Genomic DNA, 18,692 nt, shown 5'->3' with positions numbered 1-18,692 from the left:
ACCCTCTGGTCTTGGTAGTGTCTTGGTTTAGGCGGTCTTGACTACAAGTCTACCTGGAGGGCCGCGGTCCTGCAGAGAACCCACACCTGAACCCGCTAATCAAGGTCTCACTGGGCATACAGGAGCCTTCAGGCAGGTGTGCTAACCTCCGGACGGGGTGTGGGGAGCCCTGCTCGAGAGATTCAGTTACAGAGAACACACAGTACACTTCCTGAGATCTTTATGACATGCGATGCAATAAAACCTTACAAACAAAGAAAAAATTAACTAGATCAAAGTGGTGACCTAACATATCCTTTAAAGGGGTCATGACATGGTTTTTTTTATTTTATTATTATGTTCCCTTAGGTGCAATTATAGTATTACTATAGTTTTTTTTACAAAAACCTTTTAAAATGTAGTGATTTATGACCTTTTCCCTGTTTCTCATCCTCTGATTCACACAGTCTGTTTTGGGGGTGTTTCCCCTTTAAGAGTTCAGTGTTAACGCCCACTGCTATGATTGGCTAACGTCAGTGCCTATGCATCAATTATTAACGCCCCCAGCCAGAGGATTTGCGGATTCAGCGTATTTAAAAAGTAGTTTAAAGTTTTAAACACATTACTTACAGTTTGCGTCGTCGTTGTTGAGCCCAGAATAGTCGGCACGGACTTATCTTTGAGCAACAGTTTTCTGGCAAAGCCAGCATCATTTTGGGATTTGTTCTCAAAACAGTCATCCTTCAAATGTACAGAACAAACGCTTAAACTAACACTGCCGTGACTGAGACGTCCGCTAAAAATAAAGTGCATCCATTTCCCCTGACGACTGGATCTTTCTGCAGCGTATTCACAGATGTTGTTTGTCCACAGCCAGGAACAGCACATCTGCGGCATCGTAATCTCCCTGTACACAGACCCACTCGCTGTCCGGCGACTGAACACTTGTGAGGCGCGCAGCGCGCGGGCGCGACGACGATACGAAATGAGCGTAGTTGTCTTGCACTTAAAGCGTAGTTGTCTTGCGCTGGAGGCGGTCTATATGCAAACGCTGGTACGTCACTTCGTACCGTGACGTCACTTCTTACCATGGATCCAGAACGAGCTGTATTTAGAGCTTGATTAAATAAATGATTCGTTTATAATGGGGAGGACGTCTTAAGCTATGAAACTTGCAGGACGTTTTAATGGTACAAAGACCTCTTATAGACCAAAAGATCAAGGCAAATTTGGTTTCTCATGTCATGACCCCTTTAATAGTCGAGGAATAACCTCTAAAGTGACGAAGAGTCGAGGAATAACCTGTAAAGTGACGAAGAGTCGAGGAATAACCTGTAAAGTGACGAAGAGTCGAGGAATAACCTGTAAAGTGACGAAGAGTCGAGGAATAACCTGTAAAGTGCAACACTGAACATCTTGTAATGTGATTAACAGTCACAACACCAGACCCACAATCAACACGAGTACGAGGAAACCCAGCTCTACCAGTAAGAGCGGATCAACACGTGTTTTTCTGAGTGAAAGTGTGTGGTCATTAGTTCTCAGTTAGTGATCACACACACACACACACACACACCAGAAGCACTATTATATTACACAAGGATCTTAATGCTCTCGCGTTTGTGATCATGCGACGACTCAAAGCCAGTGCCGTTTCAACCATGTCTAATCTTTGACAAACAATTAGCAGAATTCACATTATATTTGGTGAGACGACTCTACAAATGAAGTCCCTAAAACAAGTCAGTCAAGTCTAACCACTAAAGCCCCGGATCTGTGCAGGAGTAAAGCCACACACACCGGCTTCTCCGTTCCTGAGCCGACAGCTATGTGACAATAACACATTCCCTAGAAGAGGCTCAAATACAGATCAATACAAATATTGGGAAATTATTGACCAAATAACAGTCATTTTGAGATGATCTGCCTCTGTGGGAACAGTGGCCATCGAAAGTCACAACGAAACTGATTTTTCTGCTGTATTGTGACATACATGTGCGTGTATTTATTATTATAATCTAAAGATTATCCCTAAAGAAACAATAGTGAGGGGGTAATATTACTCAACTTCAGCACATTTATCAGCTAAATGTTCAGTCAGTGTGTCCCATTAATGACCCTGTGCGCCACCGTTTCAGGATGAGCCGAAAACGGAGAACTCACAGCCTAACAAACGCCTCCAACGCCGTATTCTGACAATAAAACCGAACCGCGACATGGCTTGGTGATCTGGTGCAAGTCTTCTCCAAAATAAAAGCTCAAGGGTTTATCTCTTGCAAGTGAACAAATTAGGACAAAAGTATTAATTTCATTATACTGTTAAGTAAAATATACTTATGAAATATTAATTTTCATTTATTTTACAGTTGATTTGTCTTACAATGTGTGGATATGACTGCCACTGAGACTCTTTATCAAGTAAAAGATGTTTGAGCCCTCTTTAACGTCCATGTACAAGTCAATACAATTGCTTTGTTCAATTTACACACTGTACATGAGGTAAAACTTAATTTTGAGCTCTCAGTGCACCATTTTGCAGTATTATTTTTTTAAATTATGCGTATACAAGGATCAAACGTCCAAAATACATAGATTTTTAATTCAATTTAAAATAGAGTGATTATTAAATCGATAATGTCATGCCAACTTTAACCGAAGTCATTCCACTCATATAACTCGCTAGCATTAGATATATATTTTCCATCGGTATTCGTCATTAAAAAACATCTGAAACGTCACGGCTGACGTCACGCCGCATATTTGGCGTATCGGTGAGTTGCAAGTTACAGCTTTTAACGGTTTGAAGCACAGCCATAAACAGAAAACACATTTACCACCTATATTAAATCACGATAACCAGATTTTAAACCCTTGACCCCCAAAACCTGCATGTATGTGACATCCAGAGGCCTTCTCTTGCCCCAAATAACCGTCTGGTTACTAATTATATGACTATATCTTCTGGCCAGCCCTGCTAGCGTCGATATCTACAGATTTATATGATCTTTAACTCGAGAGTGTCGCAGAAACGCAGGGAGACTGCAGGTCCAGATGTGTGTTGTTGTAACGCACTATTGACTGATGATGAGGCGTTATATGCGGCTTAAACCGCAGCCGCCGCGTATAAAAACACGTCCTTACGTCTTTGCGGTCCTGCAGGCACTCGAGCACGGCCAGGTTGTTGTTCCAGGAGTGTTTGGGGCAGATCCTGCTCACGTCCTCCCGACAGGCCTCCTCCTCCGCGAGCCTCCAGCCCGAGCCTCCGCTCCTGCGGCCCGCCGGCGGCGCGTCCGCGGCCCTCGCCTCCCCCGCGGGGTTCCGGGCTCTCTCGCTGATATCCGCCGCATTGTCGCCGTCCCCGAGCGCTGGTTTGGCATCCCGAGCAGAGCAGATCGAGCCGGAGATGAAGAGCACCAGCAGGAGCCGCAGAACACGTCCACACGCCGCCATCTTCCTCAGCCGAGTTACCAATCCTACTACGCCGAAGAGCGCGCTCATGAATATTAATCAACACGCGCTGACGTCGCGTCGTAAGCTTGTTAATATTCATGAGCTAAATCCGCCGCTGTAGTATGATTCGTCAGTTCTCCGTGGAAGCACTGGGACATCATTTCAAGCTTTATTGTTCTGTTTTGTGTAATTGCACAAGTAAAATTAGAGCGTATAGCATTGTGATGTTGGATTAAGTAGCAATTTTTTTCTTGTTAATTTTATTTTATTTATTATGTCTCACTGTATTGTTCTGGTTCATGGCATTATTAAAAAATAAATAAATACGCTATTCGAACGGCACACCGATCGAGTCAAACATTGGACACGTAGATTAAATAAATACACTTGAATCATTAGATAAAAGGAAGATAATGGGGGAGTTGAGAAAGTGGGCGGGGCTTAGATGCCCGGTACAAAGAGTATTTTAATAATTTAACTTTATACCGTGTAATGTATTCTCAATCAAACAACTATACATTTATTGGTGGCATAATTCAGGCGTAAACTATGATCCAGAACGCTGTTGCTGTAATAATTGATAATATGGTGTTGTCAGCTGGTACGTGTTGTTCTTCTCAGCGTTGCTTAGGATGGGCCAATCACAATCGTTTGTGATCACTGGGAAAGGTTTATTTTAAATAAATGTATCGTGATTCTTTTGTGTTGAATTTCCATTTTATGTCAGACAGTATTTCTGGAAACAACATTGAAATGAGTATTTTATAGAGCAAAATGTTTCTTCTAATAAAATAAACAAATAAATCAACCGAATTTGGTTGCTGGGAGACCACGCCCCCTGGAGGAACACACGGGTATTTTATTCAGATCTATATTCTGAAGGATTGTGCATGCATCACTCGCCTGGTTTATACAGGCACTTTTATTCCTAAAAACAGTGAATTTTTATTTTGTTCTTCTGTTGACTCTTTTCTGATTTATGAAGTGATGAAAAGAACATTAAAGATATCCAGAAGTAAAGCCTTCAACACTAATAAGTTAATAAATCACAGCACGTATGCATTTATTATTTTAATAAAGCAATACAAAAACACATAGGTACATATATACAATGAGAATAGAGAGCAGTGATGACTTTGAACTGAAACATTGAGAAAGCACTGATTTCCACAGAAGACTTGAAGACGAGCGCCGGTCCGCTGGGCCTCACTCCCACTTGTAGACCTTGAGCATCTTCTCGGTGAGCGAGGCCAGGAAGCTGACCTGGTTGGCCTGGAAGGGGCAGATGTCCAGCACGGGCAGATCAGCGGGCATCTTCTGCAGCAGCGCTCCGGAGCCGGCGTCCCACACCTGACACACACACACACAAACACGAATCACACGCTATCACACAATTCTGACTTTCTTCTCACAATTACGAGTTTATGTCTCACAATTCTGACTTTTTTTCTGACTATATATATATAAATAAAATGTGTCGAGGCGTTGTTGTTATTCCACTATTGAGTTCATCAGCTAGATTCACTGTTCAGATGCGCTCGAAGCGTAGCATGCCGAGGACATCTGCTGGTCAAAGACGTGTAAATGCAACAAACTGATAATGATTCATTCGAAAGTATGAATAAAATGTGTCTTCAAAAGACGACAACTCTCTAATCAGAGTGACGGATTCTCCCGACTCCTCTCATCTTTTAAGGATATCGTGTACCCAGAAGTGCATACAGTTCGCTACTTTGAAACCGCAGCGCGGGCGCGCTTAGAAAGAAAAGGCCGTTATCGTTTGTCGCTGAGGATGCGAATATAGTTCTGGTTGTTGGTGTGAAGGGTAGTGTGTGTGTGAAGGGTAGTGTGTGTGTGAAGGGTAGTGTGTGTGTGAAGGGTAGTGTGTGTGTGAAGGGTAGTGTGTGTGTGAAGGGTAGTGTGTGAAGGGTAGTGTGTGAAGGGTAGTGTGTGAAGGGTAGTGTGTGAAGGGTAGTGTGTGTGTGAAGGGTAGTGTGTGTGTGAAGGGTAGTGTGTGTGTGAAGGGTAGTGTGTGTGTGAAGGGTAGTGTGTGTGTGAAGGGTAGTGTGTGAAGGGTAGTGTGTGAAGGGTAGTGTGTGAAGGGTAGTGTGTGAAGGGTAGTGTGTGAAGGGTAGTGTGTGAAGGGTAGTGTGTGTGTGAAGGGTAGTGTGTGTGTGAAGGGTAGTGTGTGAAGGGTAGTGTGTGTGTGAAGGGTAGTGTGTGTGTGAAGGGTAGTGTGTGTGTGAAGGGTAGTGTGTGTGTGAAGGGTAGTGTGTGAAGGGTAGTGTGTGTGTGAAGGGTAGTGTGTGAAGGGTAGTGTGTGAAGGGTAGTGGGTGAAGGGTAGTGTGTGAAGGGTAGTGTGTGAAGGGTAGTGTGTGAAGGGTAGTGTGTGTGTGAAGGGTAGTGTGTGTGTGAAGGGTAGTGTGTGTGTGAAGGGTAGTGTGTGTGTGAAGGGTAGTGTGTGTGTGAAGGGTAGTGTGTGAAGGGTAGTGTGTGTGTGAAGGGTAGTGTGTGTGTGAAGGGTAGTGTGTGTGTGAAGGGTAGTGTGTGTGTGAAGGGTAGTGTGTGAAGGGTAGTGTGTGAAGGGTAGTGTGTGAAGGGTAGTGTGTGAAGGGTAGTGTGTGTGTGAAGGGTAGTGTGTGTGTGAAGGGTAGTGTGTGTGTGAAGGGTAGTGTGTGTGTGAAGGGTAGTGTGTGAAGGGTAGTGTGTGTGTGAAGGGTAGTGTGTGAAGGGTAGTGTGTGAAGGGTAGTGGGTGAAGGGTAGTGTGTGAAGGGTAGTGTGTGAAGGGTAGTGTGTGAAGGGTAGTGTGTGTGTGAAGGGTAGTGTGTGTGTGAAGGGTAGTGTGTGTGTGAAGGGTAGTGTGTGAAGGGTAGTGTGTGAAGGGTAGTGTGTGAAGGGTAGTGTGTGAAGGGTAGTGTGTGTGTGAAGGGTAGTGTGTGTGTGAAGGGTAGTGTGTGTGTGAAGGGTAGTGTGTGTGTGAAGGGTAGTGTGTGAAGGGTAGTGTGTGAAGGGTAGTGGGTGAAGGGTAGTGTGTGAAGGGTAATGTGTGAAGGGTAGTGTGTGAAGGGTAGTGTGTGTGTGAAGGGTAGTGTGTGTGTGTGAAGGGTAGTGTGTGTGTGAAGGGTAGTGTGTGTGTGAAGGGTAGTGTGTGTGTGAAGGGTAGTGTGTGTGTGAAGGGTAGTGTGTGTGTGAAGGGTAGTGTGTGAAGGGTAGTGTGTGAAGGGTAGTGTGTGAAGGGTAGTGTGTGTGTGAAGGGTAGTGTGTGTGTGAAGGGTAGTGTGTGAAGGGTAGTGTGTGAAGGGTAGTGTGTGAAGGGTAGTGTGTGTGTGAAGGGTAGTGTGTGTGTGAAGGGTAGTGTGTGTGTGAAGGGTAGTGTGTGAAGGGTAGTGTGTGTGTGAAGGGTAGTGTGTGAAGGGTAGTGTGTGAAGGGTAGTGGGTGAAGGGTAGTGTGTGAAGGGTAGTGTGTGAAGGGTAGTGTGTGAAGGGTAGTGTGTGAAGGGTAGTGTGTGTGTGAAGGGTAGTGTGTGTGTGAAGGGTAGTGTGTGAAGGGTAGTGTGTGTGTGAAGGGTAGTGTGTGTGTGAAGGGTAGTGTGTGAAGGGTAGTGTGTGTGTGAAGGGTAGTGTGTGAAGGGTAGTGTGTGAAGGGTAGTGTGTGAAGGGTAGTGGGTGAAGGGTAGTGTGTGAAGGGTAGTGTGTGAAGGGTAGTGTGTGTGTGAAGGGTAGTGTGTGTGTGAAGGGTAGTGTGTGTGTGAAGGGTAGTGTGTGTGTGAAGGGTAGTGTGTGAAGGGTAGTGTGTGAAGGGTAGTGTGTGTGTGAAGGGTAGTGTGTGTGTGAAGGGTAGTGTGTGTGTGAAGGGTAGTGTGTGAAGGGTAGTGTGTGAAGGGTAGTGGGTGAAGGGTAGTGTGTGAAGGGTAGTGTGTGAAGGGTAGTGTGTGAAGGGTAGTGTGTGTGTGAAGGGTAGTGTGTGTGTGAAGGGTAGTGTGTGAAGGGTAGTGTGTGAAGGGTAGTGTGTGAAGGGTAGTGTGTGAAGGGTAGTGTGTGAAGGGTAGTGTGTGTGTGAAGGGTAGTGTGTGTGTGAAGGGTAGTGTGTGTGTGAAGGGTAGTGTGTGTGTGAAGGGTAGTGTGTGAAGGGTAGTGTGTGTGTGAAGGGTAGTGTGTGAAGGGTAGTGTGTGAAGGGTAGTGTGTGAAGGGTAGTGGGTGAAGGGTAGTGTGTGAAGGGTAGTGTGTGAAGGGTAGTGTGTGAAGGGTAGTGTGTGTGTGAAGGGTAGTGTGTGTGTGAAGGGTAGTGTGTGTGTGAAGGGTAGTGTGTGTGTGAAGGGTAGTGTGTGAAGGGTAGTGTGTGAAGGGTAGTGTGTGAAGGGTAGTGTGTGTGTGAAGGGTAGTGTGTGTGTGAAGGGTAGTGTGTGAAGGGTAGTGTGTGAAGGGTAGTGGGTGAAGGGTAGTGTGTGAAGGGTAGTGTGTGAAGGGTAGTGTGTGAAGGGTAGTGTGTGTGTGAAGGGTAGTGTGTGTGTGAAGGGTAGTGTGTGTGTGAAGGGTAGTGTGTGTGTGAAGGGTAGTGTGTGTGTGAAGGGTAGTGTGTGTGTGAAGGGTAGTGTGTGAAGGGTAGTGTGTGAAGGGTAGTGTGTGAAGGGTAGTGTGTGAAGGGTAGTGTGTGTGTGAAGGGTAGTGTGTGAAGGGTAGTGTGTGTGTGAAGGGTAGTGTGTGTGTGAAGGGTAGTGTGTGTGTGAAGGGTAGTGTGTGTGTGAAGGGTAGTGTGTGAAGGGTAGTGTGTGAAGGGTAGTGTGTGAAGGGTAGTGTGTGAAGGGTAGTGTGTGAAGGGTAGTGTGTGAAGGGTAGTGTGTGAAGGGTAGTGTGCGAAGGGTAGTGTGCGAAGGGTAGTGTGTGAAGGGTAGTGTGTGAAGGGTAGTGTGTGAAGGGTAGTGTGTGAAGGGTAGTGTGTGAAGGGTAGTGTGTGAAGGGTAGTGTGTGTGTGAAGGGTAGTGTGTGTGTGAAGGGTAGTGTGTGAAGGGTAGTGTGTGAAGGGTAGTGTGTGAAGGGTAGTGTGTGAAGGGTAGTGTGTGAAGGGTAGTGTGTGAAGGGTAGTGTGCGAAGGGTAGTGTGCGAAGGGTAGTGTGTGAAGGGTAGTGTGTGAAGGGTAGTGTGTGAAGGGTAGTGTGTGAAGGGTAGTGTGTGAAGGGTAGTGTGTGAAGGGTAGTGTGTGTGTGAAGGGTAGTGTGTGTGTGAAGGGTAGTGTGTGAAGGGTAGTGTGTGAAGGGTAGTGTGTGAAGGGTAGTGTGTGAAGGGTAGTGTGTGAAGGGTAGTGTGTGAAGGGTAGTGTGTGAAGGGTAGTGTGTGTGTGAAGGGTAGTGTGTGAAGGGTAGTGTGTGAAGGGTAGTGTGTGTGTGAAGGGTAGTGTGTGAAGGGTAGTGTGTGAAGGGTAGTGTGTGAAGGGTAGTGTGTGAAGGGTAGTGTGTGAAGGGTAATGTGTGAAGGGTAGTGTGTGAAGGGTAGTGTGTGTGTGAAGGGTAGTGTGTGTGTGAAGGGTAGTGTGTGTGTGAAGGGTAGTGTGTGTGTGAAGGGTAGTGTGTGTGTGAAGGGTAGTGTGTGAAGGGTAGTGTGTGAAGGGTAGTGTGTGAAGGGTAGTGTGTGAAGGGTAGTGTGTGAAGGGTAGTGTGTGAAGGGTAGTGTGTGTGTGAAGGGTAGTGTGTGAAGGGTAGTGTGTGTGTGAAGGGTAGTGTGTGTGTGAAGGGTAGTGTGTGTGTGAAGGGTAGTGTGTGAAGGGTAGTGTGTGAAGGGTAGTGTGTGAAGGGTAGTGTGTGAAGGGTAGTGTGTGAAGGGTAGTGTGCGAAGGGTAGTGTGCGAAGGGTAGTGTGTGAAGGGTAGTGTGTGAAGGGTAGTGTGTGAAGGGTAGTGTGTGAAGGGTAGTGTGTGAAGGGTAGTGTGTGAAGGGTAGTGTGTGTGTGAAGGGTAGTGTGTGTGTGAAGGGTAGTGTGTGTGTGAAGGGTAGTGTGTGTGTGAAGGGTAGTGTGTGTGTGAAGGGTAGTGTGTGTGTGAAGGGTAGTGTGTGTGTGAAGGGTAGTGTGTGAAGGGTAGTGTGTGAAGGGTAGTGTGTGAAGGGTAGTGTGTGAAGGGTAGTGTGTGAAGGGTAGTGTGTGAAGGGTAGTGTGTGAAGGGTAGTGTGTGAAGGGTAGTGTGTGAAGGGTAGTGTGTGAAGGGTAGTGTGTGAAGGGTAGTGTGTGAAGGGTAGTGTGTGAAGGGTAGTGTGTGAAGGGTAGTGTGTGAAGAGTAGTGTGTGAAGGGTAGTGTGTGAAGGGTGGTGTGTGAAGGGTAGTGTGTGAAGGGTAGTGTGTGAAGGGTGGTGTGTGAAGGGGAGTGTGTGAAGGGTAGTGTGTGAAGGGTGGTGTGTGAAGGGTAGTGTGTGAAGGGTAGTGTGTGAAGGGTGGTGTGTGAAGGGGAGTGTGTGAAGGGTGGTGTGTGAAGGGTAGTGTGTGAAGGGTAGTGTGTGAAGGGTAGTGTGTGAAGGGTAGTGTGTGAAGGGTAGTGTGTGAAGAGTAGTGTGTGAAGGGTAGTGTGTGAAGGGTGGTGTCCTCACCATGGTGGAGCTGCTGGCCTCGTCTCCAGCGCACACGAGCGTGGCTCCCTGTCCCGCCGGGCTCCTGAACACACGGTTCTTGGTGAGCAGTTTGCAGGAGGAGCCGGCGCTGAAGGTCTGCACGGGCGAGCAGGAGCACACGGGCGTCTGCGTGCTGTCGGTCTGAGGCGTGCGGCTCAGCTCCATCAGGACACAGCGCAGAGACGGGTGTGTACGACCTGCACGACACAACACACACGCTTTACACATGCACCAATCACAGGGGTACGCAGATAATCCGGGTTTTTTTTTTTAAAGTCCCCCTGTGGTGAAAATCCCGCTTTTAATGGTGTTTACATGTCCATGTGCTGTTTTTAATCTGCTTTAACACAAACCACACAATTTTTTAACACAAAAATTCATGAATTAACACCATTGCTGAGGATTTTCACCTTACAGCCTCCCTCTGTTGATAATTTTATTCCTTAAAACTCATCTTTGATCACCAAAATACATATTTAAAATATACATTTTACACAAAATAAATAAGCGTTTTTTTCTTTGAAAAATAATTTATGTCTTAAAATATCTTGAATGTAACTCGACACCCTTGCCTCATTTAGTATGCGTGGTTCTGTGAATATGCAAATGAGCCCCGCCTCCACTCACTCACTCACTCAGAGATCCACTGGTTGACGATCACACGTTGATCTGGGGTGCGTTTCCCAAAGCCAACTATGGTCGCCAGTTCTGTCGTTACCAATAGAGTTCAATGGAACTTGCGACCATAGTTGGCTAACGATGCTTTTGGGAAACGCACCCCTGATTGGTCAAGGTAGTGTGTGATGTCAGAAACACCAGCGATTTCAAACCGTGTTTTTGAGACTGTCTTTGGTTCACTGCAGTTTTAAGCAGAAAATACTCAGCAATGCTGTCCACTTATGAATTAAGTGAAGAGAATTTTCAAGGAAAAAACGTTTAAATAGGGATGCTCCGATCAGGATTTTTGCAGCCGATACCGATTTCTTGTCACGGTGATCGGCCGATACCAATGCTTAATATAAGACAAAGATAAATACAAACAAAATGGAGAAAATGGAGCAGTCTGGTGCAGCCCACAAGGTTTATTTAAACATTGTCCAATTGTAAACTTTGGAGGACAGAATACACATTTAATCTTCGAAAACGGATAAGTCTGATGTAACTTAAACATTGTCCACAAGTCTGAACAGGACAAAAAACTAAAAAACATTTAAACTAAAAGAACAAATTGGAGTAGTTTGATGCAACTCATTAGTAGGGATGGGCATTTCCAGCAAAAATAATATTCAAAGATCGCCGAGTATTATTCGAAGATCGCACCCCTCCCCCACATGCATGTACAGGCTACACAAGCATGTGACGCTTAAACATACGTTTCATGTTTATGTTTAAATAAGTTCATCTATGTTGATTATATGAAAAGGGAACCGCATGAGAGGAGTAAGACAGGATCATTAGATGGCCAATATATCGGGAGACATTTGGAGTGGGTCAGACATGATTTTGAACACTTCATTAAGTTTTGTTTTGTAGAAAGCCATTTCTTAAAGTGAATTTTGTTTTGTAAAAATTGTATCTTAATTTTAATTAATGTTTCATCAACCAATTGCCTGGATTTAATAAATATGAAGCAAATATAGCAGATAATATCAGGACATGGAGGCGCGTGAACTGGAGCTCGTCTCATAGATGAACCGAAACTCAGCGTACAAGCTAATTTTAAAGATGTCATTTTGGTGATCAAAGTTGAGTTTTAACATCTATACAAGCAGCCATGGTTCAGGAGTGTGTGTGTGTGACTGGAGTGGTTCAGGAGTGTGTGTGACTAGAGTGGCTCAGGAGTGTGTGTGACTGGAGTGGTTCAGGAGTGTGTGTGACTGGAGTGGTTCAGGAGTGTGTGTTGCTGGAGTGGTTCAGGAGTGTGTGTGTGACTGGAGTGGTTCAGGAGTGTGTGTGACTGGAGTGTGTGTGACTGGAGTGGTTCAGGAGTGTGTGTGACTGGAGTGTGTGTGTGTGGAGTGGTTCAGGAGTGTGTGTGACTGGAGTGTGTGTGACTGGAGTGGTTCAGGAGTGTGTGTGACTGGAGTGGTTCAGGAGTGTGTGTGACTGGAGTGTGTGTGACTGGAGTGGTTCAGGAGTGTGTGTGACCGGAGTGGTTCAGGAGTGTGTGTGACTGGAGTGGTTCAGGAGTGTGTGTGACTGGAGTGGTTCAGGAGTGTGTGAGACTGGAGTGGTTCAGGAGTGTGTGTGACTGGAGTGGTTCAGGTGTGTGTGTGACTGGAGTGGTTCAGGTGTGTGTGTGACCGGAGTGGTTCAGGAGTGTGTGTGACCGGAGTGGTTCAGGAGTGTGTGTGTGTGACTGGAGTGGTTCAGGAGTGTGTGTGACCGGAGTGGTTCAGGAGTGTGTGTGTGTGACTGGAGTGGTTCAGGAGTGTGTGTGACCGGAGTGGTTCAGGAGTGTGTGTGACCGGAGTGGTTCAGGAGTGTGTGTGACTGGAGTGGTTCAGGAGTGTGTGTGACTGGAGTGGTTCAGGAGTGTGTGTGACTGGAGTGGTTCAGGAGTGTGTGTGACTGGAGTGGTACAGGAGTGTGTGTGTGACTGGAGTGGTACAGGAGTGTGTGTGTGACTGGAGTGGTTCAGGAGTGTGTGTGTGACTGGAGTGGTACAGGAGTGTGTGTGTGACCGGAGTGGTTCAGGAGTGTGTGTGTGACTGGAGTGGTTCAGGAGTGTGTGTGTGACCAGAGTGGTTCAGGAGTGTGTGTGACTGGAGTGGTTCAGGAGTGTGTGTGACTGGAGTGGTTCAGGAGTGTGTGTGTGACCGGAGTGGTTCAGGAGTGTGTGTGACCGGAGTGGTTCAGGAGTGTGTGTGTGTGACTGGAGTGGTACAGGAGTGTGTGTGTGACTGGAGTGGTTCAGGAGTGTGTGTGACTGGAGTGGTTCAGGAGTGTGTGTGACTGGAGTGGTTCAGGAGTGTGTGTGACTGGAGTGGTACAGGAGTGTGTGTGTGACTGGAGTGGTTCAGGAGTGTGTGTGTGACTGGAGTGGTACAGGAGTGTGTGTGTGACTGGAGTGGTTCAGGAGTGTGTGTGACTGGAGTGGTTCAGGAGTGTGTGTGACTGGAGTGGTTCAGGAGTGTGTGTGTGACTGGAGTGGTTCAGGAGTGTGTGTGACTGGAGTGGTACAGGAGTGTGTGTGTGACTGGAGTGGTACAGGAGTGTGTGTGTGACTGGAGTGGTACAGGAGTGTGTGTGTGACTGGAGTGGTTCAGGAGTGTGTGTGACTGGAGTGGTTCAGGAGTGTGTGTGACTGGAGTGGTTCAGGAGTGTGTGTGTGACCGGAGTGGTTCAGGAGTGTGTGTGTGACCGGAGTGGTTCAGGAGTGTGTGTGTGTGACTGGAGTGGTTCAGGAGTGTGTGTGACCGGAGTGGTTCAGGAGTGTGTGTGTGTGACTGGAGTGGTTCAGGAGTGTGTGTGACCGGAGTGGTTCAGGAGTGTGTGTGACCGGAGTGGTTCAGGAGTGTGTGTGACTGGAGTGGTTCAGGAGTGTGTGTGACTGGAGTGGTTCAGGAGTGTGTGTGACTGGAGTGGTTCAGGAGTGTGTGTGACTGGAGTGGTTCAGGAGTGTGTGTGACTGGAGTGGTTCAGGAGTGTGTGTGACTGGAGTGGTTCAGGAGTGTGTGTGACTGGAGTGGTTCAGGAGTGTGTGTGTGACCGGAGTGGTTCAGGAGTGTGTGTGTGACTGGAGTGGTTCAGGAGTGTGTGTGTGACCAGAGTGGTTCAGGAGTGTGTGTGTGACCGGAGTGGTTCAGGAGTGTGTGTGTGTGACCGGAGTGGTTCAGTACCTGGCCTGTACGTGACGAGGCAGTGTCTGCTCTCCGGCTCCACCTGTATGTCGGTGCAGTTCCCGGACTCCAGAGGCAGGATGTGAGGTGTGTATGAGGTTCCCTCCGCGTGCTCCCAGAAGCAGCCGCCCTCCAGCGAGCCGGCGATCAGCCCTCCACACGGGAAAGAGCTCGAGGCGGAGCGAGGGATATACGACAGGGACACCACCGGACAACTGCACACACACACAACCAGATCAACACAGGACAACTGCACACACACACAACCAGATCAACACAGGACAACTGCACACACACACACACACAACCAGATCAACACAGGACAACTGCACACACACACACACACAACCAGATCAACACAGGACAACTGCACACACACACACACAACCAGATCAACACAGGACAACTGCACACACACACAACCAGATCAACACAGGACAACTGCACACACACACAACCAGATCAACACAGGACAACTGCACACACACACACACACAACCAGATCAACACAGGACAACTGCACACACACACAACCAGATCAACACAGGACAACTGCACACACACACACACACACACACCACTGTCTGTACGGGACACGTCCAGGGTCGGGTATCGTTTGAATTTTAACGATTCCAATTTCGATTCTGCTAATCAATTCCGATTCATTTTGATTCCTAATTTCAATTCCAATTAGGTAAAAAACAAAAAAAAAGTTCCTATGGTTTAAAAATACCATAGAAAAAAAATATAATATAAATAATATAAATTTCAAGCATTATTAAAAGGCAAGTAAACACTCGGAAATGACCATTAAAATGATGCTCACAAAGGAATTGATAAGAGGAACAGAAATGATAATTTTATAACAAGTATTGGATCCCAGAAGCCGGCTTCCGATCCCGACCCGTGTCCCGTAGCGCTGCGGTTCCCCGGCGAGCTGACCTGGACCGCAGCGGCGCCAGCTCCTGCACGTGAGTGCTCGTGTCCCGCGTGTCGTACACCAGCACGGAGCCGTTGCTCAGGCCGGCGTAGATGTAGTTGTTGTTGTCCTGGCACCAGCAGCAGCTCCACACCGGCCGGCCCGTGTTATACGCCTGGACCACACTGTTCGTCAGCAGACTGTGGACACACCGCTGCGTTAACTTCAGTGAGGAGCGGCAAACACATTTATCAGAGCAGCGCACAAATAATACACATGCAAACTGACAGTAGCACTCGAGTAAGAAAGAGAATAAACAGATGTAGAAATGAAACATCTCAGACTTCACTGTATGAACTCAACATAAACTGGTTCTTTACTCAGTCAACCGCAGTGAGGGATTCTCTCGTCTCTCGTTGTTTGATTGACATTAATAACTTGAGCAGGTTTATTAGGCCGATGTCACATGAGCGTTTGCTACTAAACACGTGATGTGAACGTACGGTCGCGTATGTTGGGATGCCGTGGTCATTTGTTAATTCCTGCAGTCTATTTAAATCAGGTTGAGTGAATGATTCAATGACAAACACGTTTAACAGTCTCCTGTCGCCACCTACTGGCGTAACGATGTCATTCGGGGTCACATCTACACATGACAACGGCTCGGGGTCACATCTACACATGACAACGGCTCGGGGTCACATCTACACATGACAACGGCTCGGGGTCACATCTACACATGACAACGGCTCGGGGTCACATCTACACATGACAACGGCTCGAGGTCACATCTACACATGACAACGGCTCGGGGTCATATCTACACATGACAACGGCTCGGGGTCACATCTACACATGACAACGGCTCGGGGTCACATCTACACATGACAACGGCTCGGGGTCACATCTACACATGACAACGGCTCGGGGTCACATCTACACATGACAACGGCTCGGGGTCACATCTACACATGACAACGGCTCGGGGTCATATCTACACATGACAACGGCTCGGGGTCACATCTACACATGTATCTATCGGCTTGGTATCGGCTAAGTATGTTTGATATGCCATTTCGTTCTAGTGTCTGTTCCTCAGTGCGATGTCTTCCACATGTTGCAGCAGAGCATGAGCCATGCAGGCAGTGTGTGTGTGTGTGTGTGTGTGTGTGTGTGTGTGTGTGAGTCGCACCTGGTGAGCTTGATGGTGCTGTCGAAGGCGGCGGACAGGAGCAGGCTGTCCTGCTGTTGGCTGAAGGCCAGGCCTCGGATCTGCTTGCTGTGGATGGGGATGTACTGACTCGGCTTGAGAGTCGCAGTGCTGATCATCTTCACCCCGAAGCCTGAGGAGAAACCGTCAATCACCCTGCAGAACTGACTGTGTGTGTGTGTGTGTGTGTGTGTGTGGTGGCCTGACTCTCACCCTGCAGAACTGAGTCAGTGTGTGTGTGTGTGTGTGTGTGTGTGTGTGTGTGTGTGTGTGTGTGTGTGTGTGTGTGTGTGTGTGTGTGGTGGCTCAGACTCTCACCCTGCAGAACTGAGTCAGTGTGTGTGTGTGTGTGTGTGTGTGTGTGTGTGTGGCGGCTCAGACTCTCACCCTGCAGAACTGAGTCAGTGTGTGTGTGTGTGTGTGTGTGTAGCGGCTCAGACTCTCACCCTGCAGAATTGAGTCAGTGTGTGTGTGTGTGTGTGTGTGTGTGTGTGTGTGTGTGGTGGCTCAGACTCTCACCCTGCAGAACTGAGTCAGTGTGTGTGTGTGTGTGTGTGTGTGTGTGTGTGTGTGTGTGTGTGTGTGTGTAGCGGCTCAGACTCACACCCTGCAGAACTGACTCCGTGTGTGTGACGGCTCAGACTCTCGCCTGGCAGCAGTGTGGCGTGTGTGTGTGTGTGTAGCGGCTCACACTCTCACCTGGCAGCAGTGTGCGGACAGGACACTTGAGTTGTGTGTGTGTGTGTGTAGGACACTTGACAGGACACTTTTGAGTTGTGTGTGTGTGTGTGTAGCGGCTGAGACTCTCACCTGGCAGAATTGAGTCAGTGTGTGTGTGTGTGTAGCGGCTCAGACTCTCACCCTGCAGAATTGAGTCAGTGTGTGTGTGTGTGTAGCGGCTCAGACTCTCACCCTGCAGAATTGAGTCAGTGTGTGTGTGTGTGTAGCGGCTGAGACTCTCACCCTGCAGAACTGAGTCAGTGTGTGTGTGTGTGTGTGTGTGTGTGTGTGTGTGTGTGTGTGTGTAGCGGCTCAGACTCACACCCTGCAGAACTGACTCCGTGTGTGTGACGGCTCAGACTCTCGCCTGGCAGCAGTGTGGCGTGTGTGGACAGGACACTTGAGTTGTGTGTGTGTGTGTGTAGGACACTTGACAGGACACTTTTGAGTTGTGTGTGTGTGTGTGTAGCGGCTGAGACTCTCACCTGGCAGCAGTGTGGCGTGTGTGTGTGTGTGTGTGTGTGTGTGTGTGTGTGTGTAGCAGCTCACACTCTCACCTGGCAGCAGTGTGGCGTGTGTGTGTGTGTGTGTGGGGGGCGGCTCAGACTCTCACCTGGCAGCAGTGTGGCGTGTGTGTGTGTGTGTGTGTGTGTGTGTAGCGGCTGAGACTCTCACCTGGCAGCAGTGTGGCGTGTGTGTGTGTGTGTGTGTGTGTGTGTGTGTGGCGGCTGAGACTCTCACCTGGCAGCAGTGTGGCGTGTGTGGAGGGCTGGGACGCCAGCAGACACCCGAGGGGCTCGCAGTAGGACAGGACCCGACTGCTCCCGGTCTGAGACACCAGCAGAGCCTTGGAGAACACGTAATGCCCCGCGCTGGACGAGTCCTGCCTCTGGGAGGAGGACAGAGACGAGCCCTGAGACGAGCCCAACGACACCTGAGCTTTCCACCGCCTCAACTCCTGCAGAGCACACACACATCAGGACGAGTTCACACACCGCACAGAGGAGGAGGATCAAACGGAGCCTCTCGAAAAACTTAATCTTTCCTTTTCTTTTTTCCATACAGTGAAAGTTAATAAGGTCCAAAATTGGGTTTTTGGACCCCATCGACTTTCATTGTATGGAACAAATTTTAATTCAAATATAATTTTTTTGTTTTGTTTATTTCCCCCCAGATATTTATATTGCTAAAATATGATTATACCATTTTTCATTCTGCTTTCTAAAAATTGGTTCGACATCATGAGACTAATTCATTTTCTTCTAATAAAAGTGCTAATTTTAACAGGAACATGATGGTCCCCACAGTTTTAACGTGTTTTTTATTATTATTCTGAAATGTGCCTGGACTTGTATAAAGTGATAAACATCAAACACACACATGTGTTGAGTGAGAGATGAATGTGAGCCCAGGTTTATTAGTACAGCTCATGTCCCACACGCTAACCGTGTCAGATTCACCTTAAATTAATCTAGGCTTACCGTAATACTGGTAATAAATGATATTTACAGTGTAATGAATGCCAATATATTTACTGCTTGTGTCAGGATTATATTCTTCATTATGAACACTGTTGCTGTGGAATGAAGGGAACTAAAATGTTTGATGTTTGTAAACGTTTGATTTTATTTACCAGGATTTTACATTATTTCTGAACTTAATATAATGTCACTTATACACAGATCTGACTTATGTCAGAGTTGAGACTTCTTGAGTTGGTGTGACCCGTAAAATACAGAAAAGTTATACATCTTATATTAATTAATAGAAAGTAGAAAACTTTTTTTTGTCTTAATACTTAGTATTTCTTCCACAAATTAAATAGTTTTCACAAGAGTAACAATATAAAAGCAAATGATAACACAATGCTTTTTCACACAAAATATAAACAGTATAAACAATATAAATTATAAAGACTTGAATGGCTTTATTTGGAGAGAACGAGTGGGGTGATTTTGTTGGGCAGTACAAAATAAA

At 47.2% G+C, this 18,692-nt stretch overlaps 2 protein-coding genes across 6 annotated transcripts in view; both read right to left on the bottom strand.

The window, feature by feature from the left end:
- Positions 1-3,466, bottom strand: part of glg1a (golgi glycoprotein 1a) — a 45,651-nt gene extending 42,185 nt beyond the window's left edge. For 2 of the 3 annotated variants that reach the window (XM_079603143.1, XM_079603144.1), the window contains exon 1: positions 3,121-3,465. In XM_079603143.1, coding sequence (XP_079459269.1) covers positions 3,121-3,429 — 309 coding nt within the window. In that variant the 5' untranslated portion in view covers positions 3,430-3,465. Of the gene's footprint in view, positions 1-3,120 lie in introns of all 3 variants that reach the window. The other variant, XM_079603142.1, reaches the window with a different exon arrangement.
- Positions 3,467-4,054: 588 nt separating this feature from the next.
- The window catches only part of rfwd3 (ring finger and WD repeat domain 3), a 37,626-nt gene continuing 22,988 nt past the window's right edge, over positions 4,055-18,692 (bottom strand). For 2 of the 3 annotated variants that reach the window (XM_079603617.1, XM_079603618.1), the window contains exons 9-14: positions 17,457-17,673; positions 15,978-16,128; positions 14,809-14,985; positions 13,867-14,081; positions 10,004-10,221; positions 4,465-4,779 (exon numbers count right to left, since the gene is read on the bottom strand). In XM_079603617.1, coding sequence (XP_079459743.1) covers positions 4,636-4,779; positions 10,004-10,221; positions 13,867-14,081; positions 14,809-14,985; positions 15,978-16,128; positions 17,457-17,673 — 1,122 coding nt within the window. In that variant the 3' untranslated portion in view covers positions 4,465-4,635. Of the gene's footprint in view, positions 4,780-10,003; positions 10,222-13,866; positions 14,082-14,808; positions 14,986-15,977; positions 16,129-17,456; positions 17,674-18,692 lie in introns of all 3 variants that reach the window. The other variant, XM_079603616.1, reaches the window with a different exon arrangement.

Source organism: Phoxinus phoxinus (genome assembly GCF_949152265.1).
Source record: "Phoxinus phoxinus genome assembly, chromosome: 25".
Taxonomy (NCBI): domain Eukaryota; kingdom Metazoa; phylum Chordata; class Actinopteri; order Cypriniformes; family Leuciscidae; genus Phoxinus; species Phoxinus phoxinus.
This window is presented reverse-complemented; position numbering and strand designations above follow the sequence as displayed.